General features: G+C 40.3%; 1 protein-coding gene across 1 annotated transcript in view; it reads right to left on the bottom strand.

The window, feature by feature from the left end:
• The window catches only part of zanl (zonadhesin, like), a 38,826-nt gene extending 24,524 nt beyond the window's left edge, over positions 1–14,302 (bottom strand). The window contains exons 1-25 of the mRNA XM_088074024.1: positions 14,295–14,302; positions 12,720–12,745; positions 11,430–11,579; positions 11,017–11,282; positions 10,028–10,112; positions 9,795–9,947; positions 9,511–9,678; positions 9,319–9,416; positions 8,656–8,734; positions 7,631–8,542; positions 7,336–7,529; positions 7,065–7,206; positions 6,192–6,436; positions 5,858–6,006; positions 5,571–5,699; positions 4,213–4,348; positions 3,869–4,010; positions 2,940–3,136; positions 2,621–2,759; positions 2,334–2,414; positions 2,041–2,234; positions 1,780–1,921; positions 987–1,231; positions 653–801; positions 366–494 (exon numbers count right to left, since the gene is read on the bottom strand). Coding sequence (XP_087930150.1) covers positions 366–494; positions 653–801; positions 987–1,231; positions 1,780–1,921; positions 2,041–2,234; positions 2,334–2,414; positions 2,621–2,759; positions 2,940–3,136; positions 3,869–4,010; positions 4,213–4,348; positions 5,571–5,699; positions 5,858–6,006; positions 6,192–6,436; positions 7,065–7,206; positions 7,336–7,529; positions 7,631–8,542; positions 8,656–8,734; positions 9,319–9,416; positions 9,511–9,678; positions 9,795–9,947; positions 10,028–10,112; positions 11,017–11,282; positions 11,430–11,579; positions 12,720–12,745; positions 14,295–14,302 — 4,358 coding nt within the window. The remainder of the gene's footprint in view (positions 1–365; positions 495–652; positions 802–986; positions 1,232–1,779; positions 1,922–2,040; positions 2,235–2,333; positions 2,415–2,620; positions 2,760–2,939; positions 3,137–3,868; positions 4,011–4,212; positions 4,349–5,570; positions 5,700–5,857; positions 6,007–6,191; positions 6,437–7,064; positions 7,207–7,335; positions 7,530–7,630; positions 8,543–8,655; positions 8,735–9,318; positions 9,417–9,510; positions 9,679–9,794; positions 9,948–10,027; positions 10,113–11,016; positions 11,283–11,429; positions 11,580–12,719; positions 12,746–14,294) is intronic.
• Between the last annotated feature and the right edge of the window lie 6,301 nt (positions 14,303–20,603).

Below are 20,603 nucleotides of genomic sequence, written 5' to 3'. Positions count from 1 at the left end.
ATCAAAACTAATGGAACCATGCTGGTTTGCTAGATAGCACCAAGGGTCCAAGAGCCCTGAACGGAACCGGTTTAAGAACTAGTGCTAATACGGGGAAAAGGGGCTACTCTTAGGGTTCTACCAAGAACCATATTATATTCCAAAGGTTTCATCTATATTCAGTCTAGGGGGTTCTTATTTGAAAAGGGTTCATCGGAAGCAAATGGTTCCAGATAGAAATAAGGTTTCCAAAAGCATTTGTCCTGAGGGGCTGAGGTTCTAAGAGTGTAAAAATAAAAGACTAAATGATTGAATCGATTTTAAACTAGTCAGATAATGCTTTTTTATGTGGTATGCTTGTGGAAATATAAATATATGATACTGACTCTGGATCAGTGCTCCAGCTGTGTCCAAATTCATTGGCATCGGTAGTCAATGATCCATCTGGTTTACGGAAGTCGTCCTTGGCATTTCCATCGTAATCTCCACACAGTCCACACAGCTTGTCTTTATAGCTGCAGATTACAAGAAAATTTGCAAGTTAGTGATTTATGGAAGTAAGAGCAACAATTCAGGTGTTTTCATAAACTTGAAAACAGTGTTCTGTATGGGATTGGGGTAGGAATGTAAAGAGAGTGTCTCCAGTGACACCACCTGTTACGTCTTTACTCACTCTATGATCACTTTGATGTCCATGAAGTGGTTTCCATCATAACGAACTGTCACGCCAAAGTTCATGGACACCGTGTAGTGCTTTCCGGACTTGAAGACAGACACACCAGTGGCTGGACTCACTGGCAGGTTTACGTTGGTCCCATTCAGCTGTGTGAGAAAAGCAGGTGCAAATAACATAAGGGGGGATTACTGAGAAAATTGAAACAACCAGCTATAAAAACACTCTATATAAAATCTTAAATTTTAAATTTACAATGGCACTGGCAACTGTTGTCATTCTGCCACCTGGTCTGTTACAAAAACTATGTAAGTTTCTCCTCTCATTTTTTTACCTGCACAGTACCACCTTTGAGGATGGAAATCTTCACTGAGTGTACATACACATGTACAGCCTTTACATAGGAGATGGTGGGTCTGTTGAAGCGGTTTTCATTGTCGGCATGGACCTCGAAGTATGGCAGATTGGTTGTATTGCAGGGACCAGACATCAGATAGCTGCAGTTCCCCATGAAGTTGTACTTGCGTTTGTCAAAGGTTGTGTAGTGGGGATCACCAGACGCTATGCATGTAGATGTACCTGAGGTATAAAAAACTCTATTTTAGAAACATTTAACCAAAGTGCATTTGTTTCCTGAACATGACAGACCACGAGTCTGGATGCAAAATTGTGGCATCATGGTCTGCACTTTGTATTCCCACCATCTAACCCCAACCATCTCTTTCCAAAGCCTACACAGGGTATCATGTAGTGTTTTGTTACCTGAAAGAAACTTTGTCTTCGAACATAAAAAGACAGCAACTACGTTGCCACAACAGCACAATTAAGAAAGCTGTTGTGTAAAATACAAACATAATTTCTCGGAGACAGGGTTGGAAACCCTTATCAATACTGAAAGCAATCCAATATGCAAGCTCTTAAGCTCTGTCGTTTCATTCCTCTCACAGCCACTGTTGGTTTTGGTTTTGGTTTTGGTTTTTTCCACCCCTTGATAGCGGTCATTAGAAACAGTTCTAAACCCTTTTGCTTTCAGAAGCGGATGTACTTCACATTCTCATTCAGATCCTTTCCAGCATCGCACACAAGTTCCTGTACCAATTCCTTGACAATCTACCGGACATTATTACCTTTAGGATAGCAGCCTGCAACACCATTGACCTCGCGACATTCTTCAGTGGGTTCACAGGAGTTATCAACACATTCCAAAGTGTAGTTCCCTGCACAGCGACACAGCTTTGAGCAGCCATCTCCAAATATAATCTCGCCAGGCTAAAAGAAAATTGAACAAAGGATCAGTATTGCTGAGTGCAGTGTACGTCACTAGAACTACTTTCTTGTCATTAAGTGTCAGGAATGTTGGTATATGGGTATAAGAACTAGGATCTGACCTCATAATAGTTATTATGCTCATCCAGACAGCCACATTTCTCCAGTGGAACACAGCGCCGTCCCTTGAAGACATAGCCTGGTTTGCAGAAGCAGCCAGTGATACAGGACCCAGTGCAGTTGGTGGAGGGTTCCATACAGGTGGGGATACAAGCTGGACCACAGTCTATATACTCTGCATTAGGAGGACAAGGGTCTGTGCAGAGGAAGGAGATAAAAATGGTTGATGAAAATAGGAAAATTAATGTAAGAAAGAAAGAATTAAAAATTTGGAAAAAGTATGGACATGTCATACTTGGTTTCGGTGTTGTCGGGCCTGGAGTAGATGGTTTTGGTGTTGTGGGGCGCGGGGTGGATGGTTTGGGTGTTGTTGGGCCTGGAGTAGAAGGTTTGGGTGTGACCATTATAAAATCCTAGAAACATCCTATAATCCTAGAAACATTATAAAATACTAGGAACGTCCTTAAATCCGCACAACTTTATAAAATCCTAGAAACGCTTTCAAATCTCCGAAAGGTCCTATACTTGTGCAGTAGTGGGCATTTCATAACAGATGCATCCGAGTGTAAATTATTCACTTACTGGTGGGATAGCAGCCCAGCTCTCCCTCCTGGAGTTTACACTCGTGCAGTGGGGGACAATCAGCAGCATCACAGATAATGAAGGGAGCATCACATCTGCACTTCAGCTTACAGTTGGCCACATAAAACTCATCTCCAGGCTGACAAACACACACACACGCACAGACACACATTTAACTTTGTTAGTTGCAGGAAGCTTAAATCAAGGCCACAGTATCCTCAAAATGCAGAAATGGCCTCAATAAGATGGTTTAAATTGAAATTAGTCCCAGTACACACATCACATTCCTGAGAGGCTTATCACACCCACTTCACTGTACCTCATAATACTGGCCGTTGGTGTATGTGCAGCCACATGAATTCTTTTTGACACACTTGCCGGCACTCAGCACGTAGCCAGGATCACAAACACAGGCTTCAGAGCAGGGCCCGCTGCAGGATGGAGGTTTCCCAGTACACGTCTCCTGACAGGGGTCTGCACAGGGCTCATAGTGGCTGTTGGGGCCACATTTCAGGGCTGGGGAAAGGACAGAAGGCTCAAGTCAGTAATAGGGCGAGCACAGAGGCAATTATCAAGACAAGATTTGGAATGCAGAAAATGGCACCACTTTTAATGTATAGGCAGCAGGCTATAAGTGTAGGCTATAGGAAAATAACTTATCAGGATTATGTGTAAGAAATATGATGCCGAAATGATTGAAACTCAAAATAAATGCAGAATACATTGTTAACTGGAGGTAAAAATGGCTTAAAAAATAGATGTAGCCCATGTAAAAATAAAGCACTCATAATTTGACTTGTAAAATTGTTCTATCAGTACTATACAACCAATTCATTTACCCAACTTGTCAGTTAAGGCAGGTTGGTCAGTGGCCCTATGCTTCAAACACTGATGCTCTATAGATACCCCTCTAATGTCAGTTTGAGGTGCTCAGGGACAGTGGGTCACTTGTTACATGCGTCATGTCTTTTCAAAATAAAGTTCTGTGTTCACAGGAGGCATATGTTTTATCAACAAAACATATGACATTTTTGATGCTACGTATGTGATGTATATGACATATGTGATGTATGTGACATATGTGATGTATGCGGTGTGACACATATGTGTCATGATGATGATTATGTTAAATAGTTTATTAATCTTAATGTTTCACACAGGGCATGAACAGCAGTCTCCTGGGTGAAAGTCCTGTGTTTGTTGGACCCAACCAACATTTTTCATTTTATGCTTTGATCCAATACTCACGGCAGAAGGTTTCATTCCTCCAGGGTCCGATATTAACCCCGCGGTCCTGGCATTCATTGACGTAGGCCTCTATGGCTTCACACAGAATGGGCTTAGCTCCATCCAGCTCACACAGGTCAAAGACGCAGTCCTTGAAGTAATTCTGAAGAAACACACATACGTAGTTCAAATGAGAAATTCTAATTTCTGTCTTCCTCTTACTTTGGCTCCTTATGTGAATTACATTGTTGTGCTGGTGATTTACTGCATGTAGGGACACTCAAATTCTTTTGAAAGAGGGAACTGCTTTATTTCTATGTGTACTGTATATGTGTGTGAATGTGAATGTGGGTGTAATGACTTACGTTTGGGTTGACTTTAGGGTGGCACACAGCGAAGGGGCCCTTTTTGTCCAGCAGGATGCCACAATATCCAGAGCTCTCATACATTTCTTGGTCTTCTTCACACTCAGGGATGGTGGTGTTGGGTTTCTTATTACACCTGTCAACACAACCTGTCGCTTAGAAAAGCTTTGTTTGTTGGTTGTTTAGTTTTTGTCCCAAGTACATGTGATGAAGGGGTAATTGGTCGATAACGTATTAGTAAAGAAATAATAGGTATTCAATATTAAATAAATCAATAAGACATTATAAAATAAAAAATATGCTATCTTAGAAACACAGGTGCTTTTCAGAACCATATAGGGTTCTTCAGTTTGTTCCCATGGGAGACCCGTTTTTACTCATTGGTACAAGCTTTTATAAAGGTACAAGCCTTTCAGAAAGTTATACCTACAACCCAACATAAAGGGTTACAACCTACGTGCTTCCTGGTACAACCTTTTACAAAGGTTCCATAAGGAGGTCTTTCAGAGGGTTCTACCTAAAGACTTACATAAAGAGTTATACCTAGAACCAACTGTGAACGTTTCAACCCAAAACCCCCTCTTAGAGTTTCTCCAGACGACCCTTTTATGGTATATTGGTTTCATCCAGAACCCTCAACCTTCTAAAATGTATTGACAAGAATGCACCCATACCCCTTTTCTACCATGATAGAACGGGTTTCATTCCAGTCTCTGCACTAAATTTTGAGTTTTTAAAAACATTTTTGCCCCAAAAAACAGGTTCAGAATTCCAAAAGCCATATCCTAAAGGTCAGAAGGCACGTCAAGTCAGAAATCATTGACAAAAAGAGCATGCAGAGATCTTGTTAATAGTTGGTCTGGGCGTGTTTTGGATCAAAAAAATACAGTATCTATAATAATAACAGAACAAAAGTTTGAAGCAAACCATGCAATCTACCAACTTGCTATTATTGTCTACTTCTGTTGTGCATTGTACAACACCCTCAGTTGATAATGAATCCTTGATTACAATAGTTCTGATCAAAACTAATGGAACCATGCTGGTTTGCTAGATAGCACCAAGGTTCCAAGAGTCCTGAATGGAACCGTTTTGAGAACCAGATATAATTTGGGGGGAAAGGGGTACACAAGGGTTCTACCAAGAACCATATTATATTCCAAAGATTTCATCTAGATTATGTCTAGAGGGTTCTTATTCGAAAAGGGTTCTTTGGAAGCCAATGGTTAACCCTTTTGTTAACCTTATTTCTAAGAGTGTAAAAATAAAAGACAAAAGCATCCAATCCGTTCTAAAACTAGTCAGATAATGCATTTTTATGTGTTATGCTTGTGGAAATATGAATATATGATACTGACTCTAGATCAGTGTTCCAGCTGTGTCCAAATTCATTGGCATCAGCAGTCAATGATCCATCTGGTTTACGGAAGTCGTCTTTGGCATTTCCATCGTAATCTCCACACAGTCCACACAGCTTGTCTTTATAGCTGCAGATCACAAGAAAATTTGCAAGTTAGTGATTTATGGAAGTAAGAGCAACAATTCAGGTGTTTTCATAACCTTGAAAACAGTGTTCTGTATGGGATTGGGGTAGGAATGTAAAGAGAGTGTCTCCAGTGACACCACCTGTTACGTCTTTACTCACTCTTTGATCACTTTGATGTCCATGAAGTGGTTTCCATCATAACGAACTGTCACGCCAAAGTTCATGGACACCGTGTAGTGCTTTCCGGACTTGAAGACAGACACACCACTGGCTGGACTCACTGGCAGGTTTACGTTGGTCCCATTCAGCTGTGTGGGAAAAGCAGGTGCAAATAACATAATGGGGGATTACTGAGAAAATAGAAACAACCAGCTATAAAAACACTCTATATAAAATCTTAAATTTTAAATTTACAATGGCACTGGCAACTGTTGTCATTCTGCCACCTGGTCTGTTACAAAAACTAAGTAAGTTTCTCCTCTCATTTTTTTACCTGCACAGTACCACCTTTGAGGATGGAAATCTTCACTGAGTGTACATACACATGTACAGCCTTTACATAGGAGATGGTGGGTCTGTTGAAGCGGTTTTCATTGTCGGCATGGACCTCGAAGTATGGCAGATTGGTTGTATTGCAGGGACCAGACATCAGATAGCTGCAGTTCCCCATGAAGTTGTACTTGCGTTTGTCAAAGGTTGTGTAGTGGGGATCACCAGACGCTATGCATGTGGATGTACCTGAGGTATGAAAAACTCTGTGTTAGCAACCACGGTGCTTTTTTTTCCTGAACATGACAGGCCAGGAGTCTGGATGCAAAATTGTGGCATCATGGTCTGCACTTTGTATTCCCACCATCTAACCCCAACCATCTCTTTCCAAAGCCTACACAGGACATGATGTATTGTTTGTTACCTGAAAGAAACATTGTCTTTGAAAATATTAAAGACAGCAATTACTTTGTCATTACGGCACAATTAAGAAAGCTTTTTAGTAACATACAAACATAATTTATAGGATACAGGGTTGAAACCCTTATCAATCCTAAAAGCAATTCAACATGCAAGCTCTTAAGCTCTGTCGTTTCATTCCTCTCACAGCCACTGTTGGTTTTGAGTGTACAACCCAGTTCGAAGAAAGTTTCTCGTAAAGTGCAAACCTTTACACCTATCTGAACAAATGTCCTGCATATTTCACTATTCTCTACTAAGACAGACTTTCCACCCCTTGATAGTGGTCATTAGAAACAGTTCTACACCCTTTTGCTTTCAGAAGTGGTTGGACGTCACATTGTTTTAACCAGATCCTTTCCAGCATCTCACACCAGTTCCTGTACCAATTCCTTGACAATCTACCGGACATTATTACCTTTAGGATAGCAGCCTGCAACACCGTTGACCTCGCGACATTCTTCAGTGGGTTCACAGGAGTTATCAACACATTCCAAAGTGTAGTTCCCTGCACAGCGACACAGCTTTGAGCAGCCATCTCCAAATATAATCTCGCCAGGCTAAAAGAAAATTGAACAAAGGATCAGTATTGCTGAGTGCAGTGTGTTCACTAGAAAAACATAAAAACAACTTTCTTATCATTAACTGTCAGGAATGTTGGTATATGGATATAAGAACTAGGATCTGACCTCATAATAGTTATTATGCTCATCCAGACAGCCACATTTCTCCAGTGGAACACAGCGCCGTCCCTTGAAGACATAGCCTGGTTTGCAGAAGCAGCCAGTGATACAGGACCCAGTGCAGTTGGTGGAGGGTTCCATACAGGTGGGGATACAAGCTGGACCACAGTCTATATACTCTGCATCAGGAGGACAAGGATCTGTGCAGAGGAAGGAGAAGAAAATGATGGATGAAAATAGAGAAAATAAATGTAAGAAAGAAAGCATTAAGGAACTGAAAAAAAGCATGGACATGTCATACTTGGTTTTGGTGTTGTTGGAGTTGGAGTAGATGGTTTAGGTGTAGTTGGCCTGGGAGTTGTTGGTTTGGGCGTTGATGGTTTTGGTGTGGTTGGTTTGGGTGTTGTTGGTTTGGGCGTTGTTGGATTTGGTGTTGTTGGTTTTGGTGTTGTTGGCTTGGGTGTTGATGGCTTTGGCGTTGTTGGATTTGGCGTTGATGGTTTGGGCGTTGACGGTTTTGGGGTTGTTGGATTTGGCGTTGTTGGTTTTGGTGTTGTTGGCTTGGGTGTTGATGGCTTTGGCGTTGTTGGATTTGGCGTTGATGGTTTTGGCGTTGTTGGATTTGGTGTTGAAGGATTTGGAGTTGTTGGATTTGGCGTTGTTGGTCTGGGAGTTGTTGGTTTTGGTGTTGTTGGCTTGGGTGTTGATGGCTTTGGCGTTGTTGGATTTGGCGTTGATGGTTTGGGCGTTGACGGTTTTGGGGTTGTTGGATTTGGCGTTGTTGGTTTTGGTGTTGTTGGCTTGGGTGTTGATGGCTTTGGCGTTGTTGGATTTGGCGTTGATGGTTTTGGCGTTGTTGGATTTGGTGTTGAAGGATTTGGAGTTGTTGGATTTGGCGTTGTTGGTCTGGGAGTTGATGGTTTTGGGGTTGTTGGATTTGGCGTTGTTGGTTTTGGTGTTGTTGGCTTGGGCGTTGTTGGATTTTGTGTTGTTGGTTTAGGCGTTGATGGTTTTGGCGTTGTTGGCTTGGGCGTTGTTGGATTTGGCGTTGTTGGTTTAGGTGTTGTTGGATTTGGTGTTGTTGGCCTGGGTGTTGATGGTTTTGGTGTTGTTGGATTTGGCGTTGGTTTGGGCGTTGATGGTTTTGGTGTTGTTGGTTTGGGTGTTGTTGGTTTTGGAGTTGTAACCGGTGGTAGAGGAGTTGTTGGCTGAGCTATAAATGAATAATAAATAAAGTTTCTCATGAAAATATTATCATTGATACAGCATTAATGTATTTATTACAGTGCAGACAGTAACTTAAATTCCGTCTGGTCAGTTTCTCACCTTTGCAGGCCATTACACACACCGCGTCAACAGCAATATCTGTTTGATGAGTTTCTCCATAGGTACCAACAATCACAAACTGAAATCCACATGCGACAAGGATGTTAGTCTAAACCTACATACACATATATACACACATACAAAGACACAAAAGCTCCTTTTCCACAAACATGGAACCAGTTCTGTTTTGGTTCCTGCACCTAGTGCTGTACCTTTCTGAGCTTTTTAAACAAAAGTTAATTGGTTCAGAACTCAAGAATTTCGTTCTCAACTTGAACAAAAAGATAGCAGGTTTTTCTTGACCTGAAATGTGAACTGCGATGACATCAGTACATATTCTAGCAGTTGAAAAGAGGGGATGGAGGTCAATAGAGAAATAGGGCGTGCATTGTTTTTATTTATAGTTAGACCATGTTTGTTTTTTGGATAAAAACAAATATCTGCATTAAAAGAGCAAAAGTATGCGGGAAATAAGTATAATTTGCGATTTAGCCATTACCTTCTGTTGATGACACATCCTTGATTACAATTGATCCACTCAAACCAGGTGGAAACACAGGGTGGTTCATTAGGCAGAACCAAGATTCCAAGATTCCCAACAGAACCAGTTAAAGAACAAGAGCATATTTGGTGGAAGAGGGGTAAGAGAGTTCTAGTTTTTACCTGTATGGCAGCCGTTCCCAAGTACTGGACCTCTGCAGGCTTCCAGCTTTGACCCTGGTTACCCTTGACAGTGAAGAGAGCAGGTCCAAGGCCTCCACCTGGTGAGCAGAATTCAGATTCAGGCCAAACAAACATTTTCATGCAGTCTGTGCTTTTGTCTGTATGGACATCACAATAAATGCAGTCTTTTACCTGCGGTCATGGTGTGGACACTGATCTCCATGTTAGCGCTGGTGCCATAGAGGTAGTAGTGGAAGGTGAGGTCCAGACATCCAGAGGTGGGGGTTATTACAGGACTTCGGATCTGAGACTGGACTCCAGGGACAGCCTCAAAGGAATCCATCAACATGTAGGCGCCCACTACATACAGAAGCATCAACATCAACAATGACAAATTATTTGTAGAGCACCACTCTGGCTGACTCTGTGGCACATAATCATTCCCATACAGACTTTTGAAAAGAGGACCCACTTACATCCAGGTTTGGAGAAGTCATCATCAGGGCCAGTGCCTTCAGTGTCGGTTGGCCCATTCCACTGTTCAAAGCCAAACATGTCAGGATTCTCAATGTGACTCGTCCACCCACACAGGTCACCAAGAGTGTCAAAATCACAGCCAGACACACACGCTGTGAAAAAAAAAAACATTCGGACAATCAGTGATACAGCAAGTTATGGTTGTGTGGTGAGAGTGTGTGTATAAGCTTACAGGGACATGCTCCTTCAGTGATGACGATGTTGTCCAGAGATGTGTCACAGGAAGCAGTGAAGCCTCTCTCAGCCTCGAACCCAATCTATATACACAGATCATACATTATCACCCAATGAATACAGCAGTTGTACTGTATAACAAACTTTTGACACGAGTCACATGTCGTGACATTGAGATGCATAGTTAAGTCAAGCTATGGTTATAGTGTGATTAGGTCATTTCATTGGACTACTGTCCTTGTCCCAGTATACAAGCACTGGGGGAGAATTCATTTATTGAGGGAAGTATGCCTGACTCTGATGCGGTAGGTAATGATATGCCAGCATTCAGCTAATTGATATTGGACGAAACAAGTTAGCAAGCAGCAATTAGGTGTCGAACAGTAACAGTATGGATTTGTCTTGTTTTGTTTTCTTCCATTCTTTTGGGGGGGTTATACAAATGGACTTCCAGGTCAAAGCCCAGCGTGGCAACTCTGAGTTTGCAAAGATCACTGAGGCCAGGTCAATTCCGGTTGCGTAAATGTGAATGAGTAGCTTGATTCTCAGTCAGATTATCTTGCGTTAACTTTCCACTCAGTATGATTTCGGTTGGACTAACATGTTAACATGTATATTAAACGTCCAGTTATAGTCGGATTAACACAATAATTCAACTTTATCAGACATCATGCAAACACACTGATAGACTGAGTTAAGATTTGCACTCTGGTTAGATTGCCACTTGTCTACTACTCTGATGGCAGCAGTAGACAAGTGATTTCTGAAAATTAGTTTTGAGCCACTGATGTTAGGACAAACTGCTTTAAATCTAACTTTTTAGTTTCAAATGACTAAGATCTGAACAAAAACTGAAAAATTAAAGTAACTTTTTCTCTTCATGACCCAATTGCCAGAATGGATACCAGTTGCCATATTGCTTCTCTCTGAATAATCCACCATAATTAACCATTAAAGCAACACCAACAGTGAAAAGCTGACACTCACAGTGACACTCTGACTGCTGGGCTTGGACACGGTAACAGAGCCCTTCAGCCAGGATGGACTCTGTATGCCTGTCTTCTTCCAGACCATGTCTTCACCGTCGGGCCTCACAGCCAGAACCCTTAACTCATTCTTACTGTCTGAGCCATACATGTAGTATCTAAACTGGACGCAGATCTGAGTGGCCGGTGACGAGAGGGCAGGGCTCAGCAGACGAACTTTCTGTCCATTCGGCACATTGTCGCACTCCTGGTAGATATAGAAGCCCTCTGCAGACACACAGAGACAGAATGAAGATGTGTATTTTTCTTATCATTAGTCAGATTAATTAATTAACCCCAATCATAGCCTAGTTACTAATAAGGTAACTGTATAGAAATGAAATGTCTCAAATAAACCATGCATTCAGGACTGACTTCCATCAGGGTAGTCTCCACTGGGGCCGGTGCCAGGTGTCGGGGTTGGACCTTTGTGTCGGGTCCAGTCACCATTATCTGTGTTGTCCTGTCTGAATCTGCAGAATGGATCACTGTCCTGGTTAAAGTCGCAGGAGGTCAGCACCACTGCTGAAGAAACACAACACAGGGAGATAAATACACAGATGTTGGAGAGATCTGTAGCTCAGAGGTAAAGGGGGTTGTCCTCTAATCGGAAGGTCAGTGGTTGGATCCCCGGCTCCTCCAGTCAGCATGTGTAGGTATCCTTCAGCATGATACAGAACCCCAAATTGCTGCACCATTGGAGTGCCCGTGCAAATGAATGGTTACTGAGTAGCAGGTGGCACCTTGTACAGTAGCCTCAGCCAGCAGTGTGTATATGTGTGTGTGTATGGATGAATGTGGCATGCAGTGTGAAAATGCTTTGAGTGGTCAAAAAGATTAGAAAGTTCAGAATATGTGCAGAAGTGCAGAATATGAACGTGTGTCCAGTCGTGCTGTCTTGTAATTAAATTTTGTAACAGTGGGCTTTTACAAAAATTGTCAGTTATCACTTATAGCCCCCCTCCAAGTAGAGCTACGTCAGCTTTCTTTAAAAAAATTAAAATAAAATAAAAATTGTTGGTAGCTTTGTAAGCACACCAAAAAGTCATTTGGAGTCATTCAGATATGTCTTTTGTGCTTTTTTTTTGTAGTTATGACATACAATAAATTTGCTTAAAATACAATAAATGTAAAGACAAGGGTACCATAGTTTAACATTGCATATATATCAATGCTGGGCTATGGTGGCCCACATTAAGCATGAGACGTGATGTTCCAAGCAGGTAAACGAAAAAGGTGAAAAAATGTCCATGAAACATTTGCTGCTGCTCCGTCAGCTTATTTTGTGTCATGACAACACAGAAACACAGACTTTGAAATGAATTGGAAATATCTGATTTTCTGCCAAAGTGAAGAAATAATATAAAGCTAACATAAACTATATTTTATATAACACTGATTTCACAGTGATTTGAATGCTCTGAGTGAGGAGTGATATCTCTGTGGTGTGCCGCGTGTGTGTTTGGGCTGTATTAACACATCCACACAGTGTAAGTGTTTGTTGGTTATGGATAGTGAAGATAAGAAAGAGTTAAAGTCCACATCCATGCCAAGGACAGTATGATGGGGTCACATGCTGTGCCACTGCTCTGCGGGAGCAAGCCATCTAACTTATATTACATTCAGATTATATTTTAAACTTTACTGCAAATAAAATCAACCTACCATCTTCTCTGAGTGTTCTCTGCAGGCTGTAAAAGAAAGAAAGCGACAGAAACAGATTCAGATTAAAGTTTGATTGACAGCAGTTTATTTACCTTCAGTAAAATAAAGAATCCTAAAAATACCATTTATATGCAAATATTACCAAGGTTGAATTATTACCTAAAATACTTTATGTCTTAGAATGATACAATCAGATGCATATCATAGAAGAATAGAAATATGCCTGAAATGTATAGATTTAAACAAAATCCAGGACAAATGTAATAAAATAAAAAAGGCTCAATTTATCAAAACAATCAGCATAATTGCGACTCATGCATTAGCAGCAGAGAGCCCTTTAGGACTTTTGAAATGGCAAACTGCCACCATTGGTGATTCGATATAAGCAGATGATAAAAAGTGTATTATGGCATCTCATAAAAACATAACTGAGTAAAATAAAAGCCCCCTTAAACTCTTTATTAACAAAGGCACTATCTTTATAGGGTTTTAATAGGAATACACACTGATAGCAGTGAACAGCAGCTGCCAATCTAATGGTCTGAAATCTCACAAATTGCCATGTGATTAGGAAGCCTGTTTCTGCTAATGTGATACAAAACAAAGATCCTGTAAGTCATTGAAATATGATTTTTTTTAAAGTAATTACTAACACATCTAGAAATTAAAAGCTAATATATCAGAATAATCCGGTATTATCTCAAAATAATGAGAAACATTTTCAAAATTATGAATTGCTTATGAGTTAGTATCTCAAAATAATACATTGACAAATATGACATTTTCTCAAAATAAAGACTCAACTTATTCAAAATAAGGTAGTATCCTAAAATAATACATTATGACAAAATAAGAAACTTTCTCAAAATAATGACTTATTTCAAAATAATGAGTATCTAAAGATGATGACTCAGTTTATTCTAAATGCTTTAGTATCTTAAAAATAATTTATCTCAAATGAATGAGTTGAGTGATGAGTTCTAGTCCCAAAATAATGAGAAACTTTCTCAAATAATTACTTACATATTTCAACATTTTAAGCTAGTATCTCAAAAATGTATCCCAGTATAATTTAAGACTTTCTCAAAATAGTGACTTATATAAAAATGTGTTTGTATCTGAAAATTATTCCTATTGAATTGTTTCTCATTATTTTGAGATACTAAAACATTTTATCAGGAAAGTTCCTCAAAATGACTAACAAGATATCTTTATCGACAGAATTTGGCTTCCATATAAAAAAGGATGAGAGGAAAAAAGTACTATTTTTTGCAACAAACCTCCCCAGGCCTCAAATTATTTCTTATTCAAATGAATAAGAAATAAATTGAATGAAATCATCATCAAGTAGAAACTACAGAATATTTATGACTATCTTGATACTGAATCCAGTTATACATTTAAAAATTTGCTACTTAAAAAAAACCCCAAACATTTTAATGTGTTGGTATGACAAAATTATAATACATTTTCAATCAAGTCAATCAAGAGTGATTTGCTGTGTCTTAGATTTGTTGGACGTGCTATTTTTTGCCAAAAAAAAAAAAGAAAAGATTTTTGGGGGGGATGACTCACCTGTGCATTGCCTGTCCTTCACACATCCATAAGAGCAAAATTAGAAACTTTAAAGTATCCATTGCTAACTGTTAGTTAGCGGGAGAGGAAGATAGAGGGGCAGAGCAGAGGCCTTTATATAGAGGGCTAGGATGGTCAGTGGGGGGGTTTGCTGAGAGGAAACTGGGGTGGATGTGGTGGGTGGGTGGTGTGGATGCTAAATTGCTGCATTACTTGATGTTGCAAAATGTGTAAATGAGTAACTGTAAGCGATAGGGTTAGGGTGTGTTGTCTTTGGGTGTGAATTTGTAGGTGTGTATCTGAGCCTGTGTGTGTGTGTGTGTGTGTGCTTTTTGACCCCTCAGCAGTTCACAGGGTGGGTGGGGATGCCCATCAAACATTATATTACAAATAAGCATTTGTACTGTAAGACATTATGTAGCTGATTGTGTAATAAATGGAATACTTTGATTACTTGGGCACACCTTTGCAGAATGTACTGTAAAATGATATGTGCGAGAGAACAAGGCTTGCCTCCCATATATATTGTATGTAATTTTAACTACTGTTTTGACCTATGATCAATTTATCCAAGCTGTTATATTTTGTTCATTATTATGAGGCTTCAGACTTCATAATGTTTAACTGAAAAGGCTTCTTATTTCGGTCTGGTTCTGTCTTGGTCCTATATTTTCAACGTCATCACTTCTGTTACACTGCGTTGTTTAGACACATAGCAAATTGTTGTCAAGCTTATTTTTCCATAGCAACCAGACTGACTTAACTTTCCATGAGCACTTGGACCTTGGGTTTACTCCATCAATAGTGACGCTCACACTGCTGAGCTTTATCTGTGAAAGTGACATAATCACTACCCTAAAGGACCATACCTAAGGCATAATTTCCATTTTGGCCATTTTTAAGAAGCCCTAATTTCCCCAATTAAAAGCCTGCTCTCCACTGCAAGCCACTGTTTAGACAACAAGACTCTCCTGCAAATACTTCACAACACAAATCTAAGTTTTAACTAATGAGGGAATTATGTCCTTAGAAATGTTGTCCCACGGCTTTTATTTTGAAACAGGAAGCATTGAGATAATTGTAGCATTAAAAATGTTTCCTATCTGTGACAGTTGTAGACTTTGAAACTATAGTGAAAGGTAGTACGATGTCAATTTGAGTATCAGTAGACCATTTTCACTCTCTTTTTTCTGAAAACTGCAAACGTCACACGAGGAAAACGGCAAGACTCATATTCTCTAGATATGCCACAGCTGAGCTGCACCTGAGCAGTGCTGCTCCACATGCACACCTTGCTCATTTAGGTCGTGTGGCCTAAGTGTAAAATATCGCTCTCACATATTACATCCCTGCTATTATCACTTCTACATTATTAATTTATGATTATATCATAGAGATGCACCCAGGTTATGACTGCACGACAGCTATGCTGTAATCAGGGGTGGAAATTACCACCAGCCAAATGCTGATAAAATATGCAAGTGGCTACTAATTTGTTTCACTCACCAGCCAAAAAAAACAATAGTTATCTATTTAGTGGCAGGTAGAGTCCACCAGCCAAGGTGGCAGGTAGACAAAAAATTAATATTCAACCCCAGCTCTAATTATATAAACGACATGGGCGAGAAAACTTTATTTATTCACTGTTAAATATGAAAGTTATGTAACTGCTTTAAATTGAAATGAAAAAAAAGCCATTAAAATGGGGGGCCCTGAGGGTTCAGGTCTCTGGGGAAGCTGGTAATCCATGCTGGGGACTCAGCAGAGTGCAACCAGTATTTGAATATAGGGTGTGTATAGACAGGAAGTTCTTTCTTTGTCTCCTCTGATCTTTAGGGCTTTCTGACAGTTTGATTTTGTTTGAGTCATGTGAGTGTAATATATGGTGAGCAGTCACACCATGTCCTTTCTTATGTTTGAACTCATGTTTGACAGTGTGAGTGCAAAGTGCTTTTGATACATCTCGAGCTTACAGTGAAGCTGTTTCGATCATATTCAATGAACTAAAATGATAAGCAAGTCGTGCTATGCGTCATTTTAAAATGAGTAAAATCACTGAACGATTAAAAGCAGTTCTGTTTTTACTTGTCAGAGCAGCATGTAAAAATGAAACATAAAAATAACTTCTAACCTCAGCCGTTCTGAAGGTGGGGACTGGAATTGAATCATAAAATGATAGCATCATCAACATGAGACCGTTATCTACAGGTGTCCCTGCTTGTGTGGAAGTCTCGGCCTCATAAAGATACGAGACAGGAGGGAACTCCTCTATGGTGAGGACATTTGTATTGAGTCTCATCATGACAAGGCTAGTTGTTCGAACTGATGTTGGTGCTTGGTGCAAGTTTAAATGTCTAAATCTAAGGGAAGTAACATTTGCATTCAAAATTCATGCTGGGGCCTTTTGGGATTGTAATTTTCTGCAATCTACAGATATGTAACATTTATTTTTTATATGTAACAAAAATATGTTGAAACTTTCCGTTTCTTTATGTTTCAACAGTGCTGAGGTTAATGTGTTTATTTAATGGCACAAAAACCACTTCGGGTCAGACATACATCACATTGTCATCGAACATCTGGTGAAGGATAGTATGGACTCAGTTTGTTAAAAGAAAAGAGTTCATGAAAATGTGTTCAGAGTAAAAATCGACAATTCATGCAGTCAAGTTCATTTAAGGTACAAGGTAGATTTAATGTCATTTTTCTTAAACATGGTTTAAGAGTTGAGGAGTCTCACAGCCTGGGGAAATGAGTAAAGCTCAGACGGGCACGGAGGACAGCTAAAGGGGTCGCACAGGCGTCAGTGTGTGGAGTAGGAAGTGTGTCGCTAGAAAAACGTGCCTGTGTGTGTGCACCTGTACCAGAAGAGAAGAGAAACAGTAAAGTAACTCATTAAAACTCATGCACGCCTGGAGCCTTTTTCTGTCCAAGTGTGCAACATATGCACAAGTTACTAGCTCATCATTATTTGGGTAATATGCTAATCCTGATGCATTAGTTTTCACAGAAAACTGTGTGCAGTGCAACAGTGCATGACAACATCCTGAAATGTTACATATCCATGGTTGCCAGAAATGTACAACGCCAACAGTTTCCTCTGGCAACTGGGCTGCAAGGTTAGAGAAACTACGTTTGTGTGTGTGTGTGTCAGTACTGTAATCTGTGACCAAAAAAGCCCAACAGAGGATGTACTTCCTGCGGCAGCTGAGGAAGTTCAACCTGCCAGTGAAGATGATGGTGCACTTCTACACCTCCATCATCGAGTCCATCCTCACCTCCTCCATCACCATCTGGTACGCTGCAGCTACTGCCAAGGACAAGCGCAGGCTGCAGCGTATCATCCGCTCTGCTGACAAGGTCATCGGCTGCAGTCTGCCTTCCCTCCAGGATCTGTACGCCTCCAGGACTCTGAGGCGTGCAGGTAAGATTGTGGCCGATCCCTCCCACCATGGACACAAACTCTTTCAATCACTCCCCTCTGGCAGGAGGCTTCGGTCCATCAAGACCAGAACCTCACGCCACAAGAACAGTTTCTTCCCGTCTGCCACCGGCCTCATAAACAAGGCCCAGGTCCCCCACTGACGCACTCTCCTCATAGACTGTACGTTACATTAATGTGTTCATTAATGCACATCACCTACACTGCTGCTGGTCATGCGGCACATCCACACCATAAAGTTGCACTCAAACCTGTATAAATGTGAATTTCAATGTAAATATCAATATATATCTTGCACTCCAAACATTCTTGTATATAACTTTAATTCCACGGTTCTGTTTCTTGCACTGTTACACTGTTACTTGTGTTACTTGTTTTGTTTTGCACTGTAAGACTCGTACTTTTTATATTTTATATTTTATATTTTATATTTGTATCTTCTATTTTATCTGTTTTCTTTTTCAATATTTATGTTGCACCAACCCACCAGAACAAATTCCTCGTATTGTGTTAACTATACCTGGCAATAAATCTTTTTCTGATTCTGATTCTGATTCTGATTTTGGTATGTTTGTGTGTTACATACTAAACTTGTTTAAACACCCTTTTTGTTGTCAACTAAAAATGCTCTTGCTCTCTCTCTCTCTCTCTCTCTCTCACACACACACACGCACGCCCATTATTAGTCACAAGGTTGATAAAATGTTTTAGGATCAAGGTTCGTCAAGACTGCAAAACTAAATGTAGCAGCCACTATTAGCAGAATAGGGCAGGGATATGGCCACGACATGGCAACTCAGCTGACTAGATTGTTTAATGTGACAGAGGTGAGAAATGATGAAAGTATGTGAATAAGTAACGGGATAGTCAGATGTTAAGTGCTGGTGAGTTGTAATTGATGGAAACACCCCGAGGGAGTGGTGATCAGGTGACAAATCCCTGATCTTTGTACCAACATACAACACACTTCCCCTAAACATCACCTTGGCAACAAGCTGGGTGCGTCTAAGATGTGTCCATGAATGTAAAGCAAAGTGCAATGTGAAAATGCATAAAAATTTAATTGTCGTGGCTGCCACTTAATGATGGCATAAGTAGAGACATTATGGATAGAACCTTGACAGATAAGGATCGTATCTGGAGGAGATAAATCTTACTGTGAGGCACACAAAATCATAAAACAAACATTTAAAAAAGTAAAGTAATTGTACTTATTGGTAGGCATCTTTCCCCTTTTTTCAGTATAACAGAAACTTTGCCATTTTTTTTCACAGCTGTCCTTGTTATATTCAGTGCCACATTAATTGTGTTATTTATTTGAAAAAGTAATTAGTTGCATGTCTAGTTACTGTCGGGAGTAGTCAATTTAAAGTTCCACTATGATTTAGGCTACTCTCAGCACTGTTGATTATGAAAAGCAAGAGAAACAGTTAAGGTGAGTTATGAAATATGATGGGAGATTCATTTTTCAGATTATTTTGACCTTACATGAACGCAGCACAAGGATGCTAAGGATGCTGGGCCTTCTGCTACTTGCCCAGTGTTGCCAGATCTGCTGTTTTGGGTGGGCTTTTGGGCACGGGATTACTCTACTCAACTGTTTTGGTTGGTAGACCTATTTTGCATGAATAATAACTGAAATCCGACCAAACTGACTTCAGATCAGAACACGCACACACACACAGACGCGGGACTTATCACAACACCCACATAAACACACACATTAAGAGTCTATGCTGTTAAGTCTCAACCCAGACAAACACCATCTCATCCCTGCTAATGAAGCGAGTCACTTACAGTTACTTACAGTCTCCTCATGATCCCAAAGCAGCCAGTCCCAAATGTGCAAATGAAAGAGGTATCAGAGGCAAAACAACAGCTAATTAGCTGTGAGGAGAAACATGATGCCCAATAAGTAGGCAAATTATGGGACAAAATATACAAAAGAAAGAGAAAGTGAAGATGGAATAGGACATGTGGCTGGGCATAATAATGCAAATGCCAGATTTGCGGGCACCACAGTGACCTTCAGAACCACTGCAAAACGCAGAGGCACATTCAAAACGCTGCTGCCTTCTCTGGCTTGTAAAGGATATAGGGGAAGAACTCTTTAATTGCTGATAAAAGTATTGAACTTTATGCAGGAATCCAAATTGTGTCCAAAACAATGCATCAGGCACGCAACAGACTGATGCGTCGTTCTCCTTATATTACGTTGTTAGTGGCAGCGTTTCAGCCTGCCGCTGTCCTGCTGTATTTCATGCAGGTTTTGTCCAGCTACATTTTTAAGTGACATCTGTGCATGTACCGTGCGGGCGCGGACGTGGTACTGGCTGTTAGGAATATTATATAGAACCACCGCGACCAGTTCTGTCCGGTTGCATGTCATGCTGGCGCAAAAGGTGGCTTATGGCATCGCGATCTTACGCCAAAAGCATGATCACAGTTACGTCATTTTACGGGTTTGAAATGAGAACTGTCACACCGGTCACCTGAAATTATTTAAATCTCATATACATTAGCCTGTTAACTTATATATGTAAATGAATATATTATTTAAATGTAGAAAATCAACAGGATACATTGTGTCAGTTAAAATAAGGTCAATAAAATTGCTACCAGTAAATACATGTTGCGATGTATTTACAATAAGCTAAAGCGAGGGCATATTTTGAATTCGGGCGTAAAGCTGTTTTCGTGTACTGGTTTTGGTTTGGCCAATAGACTGGTTTTGTCACGCAGATCTGGCAACCCTGGACTTGCGCCATGAACATGGACAGACGGTCATCGGTTAGCAGTGTATGGCTCGTTACTAGAAAATGCGATAAAATAGTCATTATTCGTTCGGCTGCTCTTTTCAAGTTTTT

The sequence above is a fragment of the Plectropomus leopardus genome, chromosome 23 (assembly GCF_026936395.1).
Source record: "Plectropomus leopardus strain MGB_pleo_1.0 chromosome 23, ASM2693639v1, whole genome shotgun sequence".
In the NCBI taxonomy this organism is placed as follows: domain Eukaryota; kingdom Metazoa; phylum Chordata; class Actinopteri; order Perciformes; family Serranidae; genus Plectropomus; species Plectropomus leopardus.
The sequence above is the reverse complement of the archived record's forward strand: the minus strand, read 5'-3'. Positions and strand labels throughout refer to the sequence as shown.